This window comes from Harpegnathos saltator, unplaced genomic scaffold, assembly GCF_003227715.2.
Source record: "Harpegnathos saltator strain DR-91 unplaced genomic scaffold, Hsal_v8.6 scaffold160, whole genome shotgun sequence".
NCBI classification, from domain to species: domain Eukaryota; kingdom Metazoa; phylum Arthropoda; class Insecta; order Hymenoptera; family Formicidae; genus Harpegnathos; species Harpegnathos saltator.
The window spans coordinates 384686-393923 of record NW_020229940.1 but is presented as its reverse complement, the minus strand read 5'-3'; the positions used below and the strand labels follow the sequence as shown (position 1 = coordinate 393923).

Here is a 9238-nt window from a genome sequence, read left to right as displayed (position 1 = left end):
GCCAGAGTTAGCCCCCTCGGATTATTTTCTGTTTCCAAACTTGAAAAAATGGCTCGGTGGTAAAAGATTTGCCAACGATGAAGAGGTGGAGTCTGCGGTTGATGGCTATTTCGAGGAGGTCGACGATTCCCACTATAAACAGGATATCGAAGCTATTGAACATCGCTGGGAAAAGTGTATTGAGCTAAAAGGAGACTATGTAGAGGAATAAAGATATTTTTTCCCAAATTTTTTGTGTTTTCTTTATTAGGTCGGGTACTTCTGGGACTACCCTCGTAAGTTAGAATGGAAGGTTATAAAAGGATTTTTGGCGACTCAAACATTAAGTGGTTTTTTTCAAACAATTTTAAGTTGAGCAGTATTTTTATTATATTTTATATCTATTTTATATCATATCTTATGTCTATTTTATGTCTACGATCCAAAGTTAACAAAATGTAGTCAACAATCGCGTGTGTAGTGCTATTCACCATACTAGTATGTGCATTCGTGCACTATGCATGCTTGTGACGAGGGCAGGTGTGGGGCGAAGGGTAGATGGGCGGGGAGGGAGGGGGGGCGCGTAACGCGCCCTGCTAAATGTACTTGGAATTTACGTGTTAGATCAGATGCGTGCTGCACTGACCAGAAAAGTTTCGTAAATGCGTAAGTTGCAAGTGCGTTTAGCATGGCGTGCTACGCGTACTCCTTCTTACTTCCAATGTCTCCTTTCGGCCTCTGCCAATATATTGAGTTGTAAAAGATCTTTTTGATATTTTTTTTATTTGTTGCCGCCGATTGCGTTAATCGTATTTTAGTTTTAATGCGTGGACATAAAATATGATAAAAGTACTGATCAACTTAAAATTGTTTAAAAAAGCACCTAATGTTTGAGTCGCCAAAAATCCTTTTGTAACCTTCCATTTTAACTCATAACATAGCTTTTCACTAAGTTTGGTTGAAATCGGAGCATGGCTGCTTTCGGAAGTTTCGCCGTAATTTTGATTAATTAGCTTGATTACCTGATGAACCAAAGAATTTGTCCTGTCCTAAAAGTTTCGAACACATTCTAAAACATGACGTATACGTGACGTCATGTGATGTCATCGTCGCCATCTTACACCGCGGGACCCTTCACACGCGCTTCCTTCGGAGAACCTGAGTTAGAACCCGTTTTATATAGCTACTGTGTACAACCAACAATGACTTGACTAGCTCTCTCATTTATTTTATGTTTTTTAATCAGAATCAATTAGACTATTAAGCAAAATTTAGAATAAGAACATATTTTTAGAATGAATATATACTTGTATCAGTTAAGTTATTAAGAAAAAATAGTTGCTATTGTTTTTAATGAAAATATCCACCTTAAGTCAAGAAGTTGTTATTCTAAAGTAATTAAATTATTCTAAAATTACATCAATCACGCGCGCTGCTATTTTTATTCTTCATTTCCGTATTATCTGTGATATTATTATGATCTCTTCGCTTGCCATGTTCCAGTGGTACGTATGCGCACACGCACGACTTAACAAGCGACGCTTGTCATTGAAGAAAAAGCTGAATCAATGACTGAGCAACCGCGAACTGTGGATAAACATCGATGAGGCACGGGCTTCGAGTGTTGCTGGCAAATAAAGATCATTAACGAAGAAAAAAGAGAGGAAAGGAAGGAAGGGAGAAGAACGGGAAGAACACGCAGCGCGAGACGAGAGAGAGAGAAAGAGAGAAAGAGAAAGAAAGAGAGAGAGAGAGAGAGAGAGAGAGAGAAGAGAGAGAGAGAGAGAGGGGGGGAGAGAGAGAGAGAGAGAGAGAGAGAGAGAGAGAGAGAGGGACAAAAGACACGTGCGCGAAAGAGTCGAGGGAGAGGAGCGGAAGTCGCGTAGAAGTGCAAGAAGAAACGTAGTGGTTAAGTGCGGTAACTCGAGCCAGTGTGTGTATCACCCCCTGGCAAAGGGGGTGACACAGAAACGCCGCCAGCGTGGGTGCCGGTGCCGCAGGGGCGCGCCTGGCCCGTCGGCTCGCCCGCAGATTAGCACGCCGATTAGCGGCTACTTCGGGCCCCTTTCGGCGTACCGGCCTGGCGACCTCGGGGGGCCTCACGTCGGCGGCGGTGGCTGTGGCGGTCCAGCAGGGGGAGCCGCATGCTCCCCCGGCTGTTGCGTCACGCCGCGCCACGCCGAACGGAAACGCCAACGGGTCTGGCTTGACCACGGGTTGCATTACGACTACGACTGTCCCTACGAGTCGTAGCAAGAACAGAGCCATGTCCGTAAGAAGCTTACACCGACGCGTCTCTCATCCGTAAGTTATGGTCCATCTAGTCTAATATTATCGTTACAGAGCGGCCGTATATTCATACGGCCACACCCTGGCTGTTATCACACACTGGCTGTTCCATTCCTATATTTATATATGTACCTAGCCCTTCCTCCCATACATACGTATATATATTTATCAACCGTCCTATGTATATCTTCCCATGCGCTGCGTGGCAAACTTTTGTTAAATTGTCATCCATAGTCGAAAACTCTATAAGAGTGAGCAAAATTTACGCCTCGGTTTTCAACCAGCGACATTGATTTTATCTTGACGTGGATAACAATCAGACAATGTTTTATATGATGACACATACGTACTTTCCGTGTTTTCTTACGTTATTTGAATTTTGTGCTCCTTCTTATTATTAATACATAAATTTATTTCGTTTCCAAAATTTCATTCCGATTTTCTGTAGTTTTCTTCATTCGTAAACATATCACTTTGTATTGTTGATGAATGCGATTTGTATCTTTTTTATTGCGAAAGTTGTATATATACGATCTGAAAATGGAACCTCTCATTTACGAATATCAAATGTTTGTACACGTTTGAAAAGCGCTATATATACAGGGTGTCTTAAAAATACCGGAACCCCGGATAACTTTGCAGGATCAAGTTTTCATGAAAAGTTTTAAATACAAAAGTTGTAGAAAATCGAGTAACGGACTTGACGGTGACCTTGAATTTGACCTTGGCCGTGACCTTCATTTGGAGAACAACTTGCCTTTTTTTTAAATAAGAACCCTTATCTTTTATTACACTATTTTTTCTACCAATTAATTTGAGCTACTTTTGTCTAAAACATTTTTTTATTTGCCTAATATTTTTTTACATATTTGAGGAAAACATGATAACTTTTTCAATATTTAACTTACAACATCTCGCTAATTATTTGTCGGAAGAAAAGTGATACTAGACTCTCTTGCTTTATTTAGTCTCAAGAATATATTGTTACAATAGTGCCTTGATGTTTGTTAATTTGATGATTTTGAAATTTCCAAAAGTCAGTGAGTTAACAAAAGTCAGGGCGCTATTGTAACAATATATTCTTGAGACTAAATAAAGTAGAAAGATCTAATCTACTAATCTACTTTTTCTTCTGACAAATAGTTAGCGAAATATCGTAGGTTAAATATTGAAAAAGTTATCAAGTTTTCTTGAAATATCTCAAAAAATATTAGGCACATAAAAAAATATTTTAGACAAAATTTATTCAAATTAGTAGAACAAATTGGTAGAAAGAAAACAATGTAATAAAAAATTAGGGTTCCCATTTAAAAAAAGGCAAGTTGCCCTCCAAATGACCTTGAAAGTTATGGCCAAGGTCAAATTCAAAGTCGCCATCAAGTCCGTTACTCGATTTTATACAACTTTTATATTTAAAGTTCTTCATGAAAACTTGATCCTGCAAAGTTATCCGGGGTTTCCGGTAATTTTAAAACACCCTGTGTATATATATATATATATATATATACAGGGTGAGTCAATTAAAGTGTTACAGACTTATATCTTGGAAATGAATAATTTTAGAGAAAAATGTTTCAAACAAAAGTTGTATGGTGTCAAATGGGACATAAGAAGGTATCATTGATTAGACCTTGATTAGCCATTTGAAGGTTACGTGAAGGTCACCAACAATTTTTCAAATGGAACGCCCTACTTTTTTTGGCATATTCTTATAACGTATTTCAAGAGCTTTCCAAAACACTACAACAAAGTATTTTTTTGTTAAGTACATCTCGAGTTATGAAGCTTCAAATTTACAGTATCGTTGGCATTAGCATTACCCAAGGTGTACCGCCAAGGTGTACCAAGGAGGTTGCACGATCGGATTTACACCTCTTGTGTGCATGCGTGTGTGTGCGTGCGTGTGTGTGCGTGCGTGCGTGCGTGTGCGTGTGTGTGTGTGCGCGCGCGCGCGCACACACACATACACACACACACACACAAAGAGGTATAAATCCGACCGTGCAACCTCCATGCGGTATACCACCTTCCTTGGATCCACCTTGGATAATGTAAATGCCGGCGGTACTGCAACTTTGAAGCTTCATAACTCGGGATGTACTTAACAAAAAAATACTTTGTTATAGTGTTTTGGAAAGCTCTTGAAATACGTTATAAGGATATGCCAAAAAAGTAGGGCGTTCCGTTTGAAAAATTATTGGTGACCTTCACGTATCCTTCAAATGGCTAATCAAGGTCTAATCAATGATACCTTCTTATGTCCCATTTGACACCATACAACTTTTGTTTGAAACATTTTTCTCTAAAATTATTCATTTCCAAGATATAAGTCTGTAACACTTTAATTGACTCACCCTGTATATATATATACAGGGTGCACGATTTATCTGAAGACATTGAAATATCTCGAGAACTATGCATTGGATAAAAAAAAGTGGTTAATAAAAGTTGTTAGTCTCGAAGGGGGACATCCAATGATACCAAACTCGACCTCCCACCCCACCCCCTGGGGGTGGGGGTTAGGGGTAACTTTGAAATCTTAAATGGAAACCCCCATTTTTTATTGCAGATACGGATTTTACGCCACAAAATACGTAAATTTTGTCCGAAACTGTTTTTTTGATTCGTGATAGATGGCGCTGTAATCGCAAAAAATTATATTTTCCGCAATTCTACAGAAATGATCATTGGATTGAGAAATAAAAAATACCTGTTCAATATTTTTAAAGAACATAATAAAAGTTATTCCCCCCCATCCTCTCGGGGTAGGGTGGGTGGTAACGTTCAAATCTCAAATGGGAACCCGAATCGAAGAGGGAACTGCTAGACGCGCCACTGTGGGTGCATGGCAAACTACGGCTTATTATAACAGGCAGTGCAATGCCTTATTATAAAAGGCAGTGCAATGCCTACGGTTTATTATAAAAGGCAGTGCAATTGAGATTTGAACGTTATCACCCACCCTACCCCGAGAGGATGGGGGGGGAATAACTTTTATTATGTTCTTTAAAAATATTGAACAGGTATTTTTTATTTCTCAATCCAATGATCATTTCTGGAGAATTGCGGAAAATATAATTTTTTGCGATTACAGCGCCATCTATCACGAATCAGAAAAAAAGTTTCGGACAAAATTTACGTATTTTGTGGCGTAGAATCCGTATCTGCAATAAAAATGGGGGTTTCCATTTAAGATTTCAAAGTTGCCCCTAACCCCCACCCCCAGGGGGTGGGGTGGGAGGTCGAGTTTGGTATCATTGGATGTCTTCCTTCGAGACTAACAACTTTCATTAACCACTTTTTTTTATCCAATGCATAGTTCTCGAGATATTTCAATGTCTTCAGATAAATCGTGCACCCTGTATACCGAGTATTTCAGACCACCCGGGTCACCCGATTTTTTCGTTAACGCGACATTTCAGAGAAAAATATTTCAGAAAAAAATTTTAGGGCTTTAAAGGATCTATTTACTGACGCTATGAATTTGACCTTGGGATAACCTTGAAAAGTCCTGTCCAGATCAACATAAAAATCTTATAAATAGATACCCCAATTTTTTATTACATCACCTTTTTCTAGCAATTAATTTGAACAACTTTTGTCTGAAACATTTTTTCATTTGCCTAATATTTTTTTAGATATTTGAGGAAAACTTGATCACTTTTTCAATATTTAACTTACGACATCTTGCTAACTAGTTGTCGGAAAAAAGTGGTACTACACTTTCTTGCTTTATTTAGTCTCAAGAATATATTGTTATAATAGTGCCCTGATTTTTGTTAATTTGATGATTTTAAAATTTCCAAAAATCGGCAAGTTAACAAAAGTCAGGACGCTATTGTAACAATATATTCTTGAGATTAAATAGGGCAAAAAAGTCTAGTACCACTTTTTCTTCTGACAACTAGTTAGCGAGATATTGTAAGTATTATTGAATATTGAAAAAGTTATCAAGTTTTCCTTCAATATCTAGAAAAATATTAGGCAAATGAAAAAATATTTTAGATAAAAGTTGTTCAAATTAATTGGTGGATAAAACGGTATAATAAAAAATCGCGGTTTCTATTTCCGATTTTTATATTGATCTTGACTGGACTTTTCCCAAGGAAGTTATCCCAAGGTTAAATTCATACTGTCAGTAAATAGATCCTTTGGAGCCCTACAACTTTGGTCTGAAATATTTTACTCTGAAATGTCGCGTTAACGAAAAAATCGGGTGACATCGGGTTGGGTAAGTCTGAAACACCCGGTATATTAATACTATATCCTATATAATTAATTTTTGTTTTCCCTAAAACGCGTTGATTGTAACACGTTTGATTGTGACGGTTCGTTATCCCATCCACAAATCTTGTCTTAGATTTTCGATATGCGTCTCTATATTCGGTGAAATAAAAAGGATATCATCTAAATAGGAGTAATAAATAGTAGTAGTAGCAGTAGTAATAGTAGTAAAAGTAGTAGTAATAGTAGTAGTTAACGATACTTTTTAACGTGTTGTCTATTAACCAGTGAAACTTCTGCGCCGTATTTTTTAGGCCAGAATACATTACATTGTATATGCAGGGTGTCCCATTTTAAAAGAGCAACGCAAAAACCTCGAAAAATATTAAAGATACTAAGAAACGTTTCAGACAAAAGTTGTATGGTTTCAAAACAAACATAAAACAACGATATCATTTTATTTATAGATGGCGCCACTTTCGAGATATTCATTGATTGTTACTTTTCTTAAATGGAAACCTCAATTTTTTATTATATAATCTTTTTCTACCAATTAATTTTAACAACTTTTGCTTGAAACATTTTTTTATTTGCCTAATATTTATTGAGATATTTAAGAAAAGCTTGATAACTTTTTCAATATTTAACTTACGATATCCCGCTATTTGTTGAAAAAAAGTGGTATTAGAAATTTTTTACTCTATTTGGTCTCAAGAATATATTGTTATAATAGCGCGCTGACTTTTGTTAATTTGATAATTTTGAAAATTTCAAAAGTCGATTAGTTAACAAAAGTTAGAGCACTATTGTAACAATATATTCTTGAGGAAATAGAGCAAAAATATTTAATACTATTGTCCGGCGGCGTGGTTCTCCGACATCTCCTCTTACTTTCTCGGTGTGCGCTCTCTCTCCCTCTTTCCCTCTCTCTCTCTCTCTCTCTCTCTCTTCTTCGCTTTTTCCCTCCCTTTGTCGGAAACCAATCGGAAAGGTATTGTGTTTTACCACGATAATTTCACCAAATCATGTGTCAATATACAGGATGATCCGAAATTCCCGAAATTCGGAGTACGGAACATGATATTTTATGATTAAACAAACAATTTTTTCCTTCAACAAAATTGCGACAAGTAGCTTTTGCAGAAGAGCGTGTTAATGTTAAGGAATAAGCGCTCTTGTCTATGTAGCGCTTAGGGTCGGCGCGCGCGCCTCACTCGTACGTACCTGGTCAATGACTAGTATTCATAAGTAATGTCTTTTAAAACGCTCATACAGCTCTGTTGTGATTAGTTTGATATCTTAAGACTTAATACAATCTTAAATAATAAGAGTCATCCATAAACCGGGATTCCACAACTCGCAAAGCATATTATTATTTACATTTGTTTTTATTTTTAGATGATATTGTGCAATCAGACAATTTTTTATTCATTTATTACGTAAGAAATAAAGGCAGTATTATTTTATTAACTTTTCATTATTTAAGTAATACAATACGGAAGAAGCTCAAATCCTGGTATTGTTTATAGTTGATTCTTATTATTTTTAAGATTGTCTTAAGTACGGTTTTAAGATGTCATAAATTAATCATAACAGAGGCGTATGAGCGTCTTAAAAGACGTTACTTATGAATACTAGTCAATGACTAGGTACACGTGAGTGAGGTGCGCGCGCCGGTCCTGAACGCTACATAGACAAGAGCGCTTATTCATTAACTTTAACACGTTCTCCTGCAAAAACTACTTGTCGGATGCAATTTTGCTAAAGGAAAAAGTTGTTTATTTTAGCATAAAGTATGTCCTATAGTGCAAATGCGGGAATTTCGAATCACCCTGTATAGGACGCGCCGTTAGAATCCGGACGAAAAAGTTTTATGCAAAAAGTTGTTTATTTAAACCGATATATATATATAGATAAAAATGCTATTATGTCTCATTTGAAGAATCCTTGCTAAGAACTTTCATTCTATACAGCCGCTTTGCGTCTCTTTTACTTGCTCGATCCTCGCTCTAAAGCACGAGCACGCTGTCTTTAATTGATCGCGGTTCATGGCCGTGAATTCTGCCTCGACAGCGGCCCGGAGTTGGGATGCCTGGACTTGTTTTGTCTCTTGACTACGGCCCACACGTAGTAGTTCAGATGGTTTAGATCGATCTGTTAGGAGGCCAGAAGTCTTTCGACCAAAACATGTCGACGTTGTCAGAGAACCAGTTTTGGATTAAATGGCTCGTGTGAGCGGATGCGTCGCCTTGTTGAAAGATATACGGCCTCCCAGAGGCCACAGTCCTCCATCCACGGCTTTACCACTATCCTCAGGAACTCCAAATAAACCTTCTTCGTGATCATTTCGCCTTTTTGGAAGAAGTGCGGCGGCATAACATCACCCTTACTTGAGACAACGCTTAGAACGCTTAGAATATTGGTCGGAAACTTGATCTTGCCCACCATAAGGACGTTCTCGGGGTTGTGGACAAGCTAACTGTCATTTCTCCGGTTCACTTTGACATCTATGGTGAAAATTTTCTCATCAGAGAAGAACCTAATGCGGCCAGCAGCTTTATGTTTTAATGAACATAGAAACAAATTGCAGCGGGAAAGTCTTTTGAACTTGGTGGTTTTGGAGAACATCTGGCGGACCTTGAGGACGTAATTGGTATATCTAAGATCCTCTTGAGCGATCCGACGGACGATAGTTTGGTTCATCCTCAAGACGGAGGCCAATTTCGGAAGCGAGGTCCCCAGGTCT

General features: G+C 37.8%; 1 protein-coding gene across 11 annotated transcripts in view; it reads left to right on the top strand.

Annotated features, from left to right (window-relative positions):
• Positions 1-1765: 1765 nt before the first annotated feature.
• The window catches only part of Ih (hyperpolarization activated cyclic nucleotide gated potassium channel Ih), a 215757-nt gene continuing 208284 nt past the window's right edge, over positions 1766-9238 (top strand). For 8 of the 11 annotated variants that reach the window (XM_025296918.1, XM_025296915.1, XM_025296917.1 and 5 more), the window contains exon 1: positions 1766-2283. In XM_025296918.1, the coding sequence (XP_025152703.1) occupies positions 2246-2283 (38 nt within the window). In that variant the 5' untranslated portion in view covers positions 1766-2245. The remainder of the gene's footprint in view (positions 2284-9238) is intronic. The other 3 variants (XM_025296920.1, XM_025296919.1, XM_025296916.1) reach the window with 1 other exon arrangement.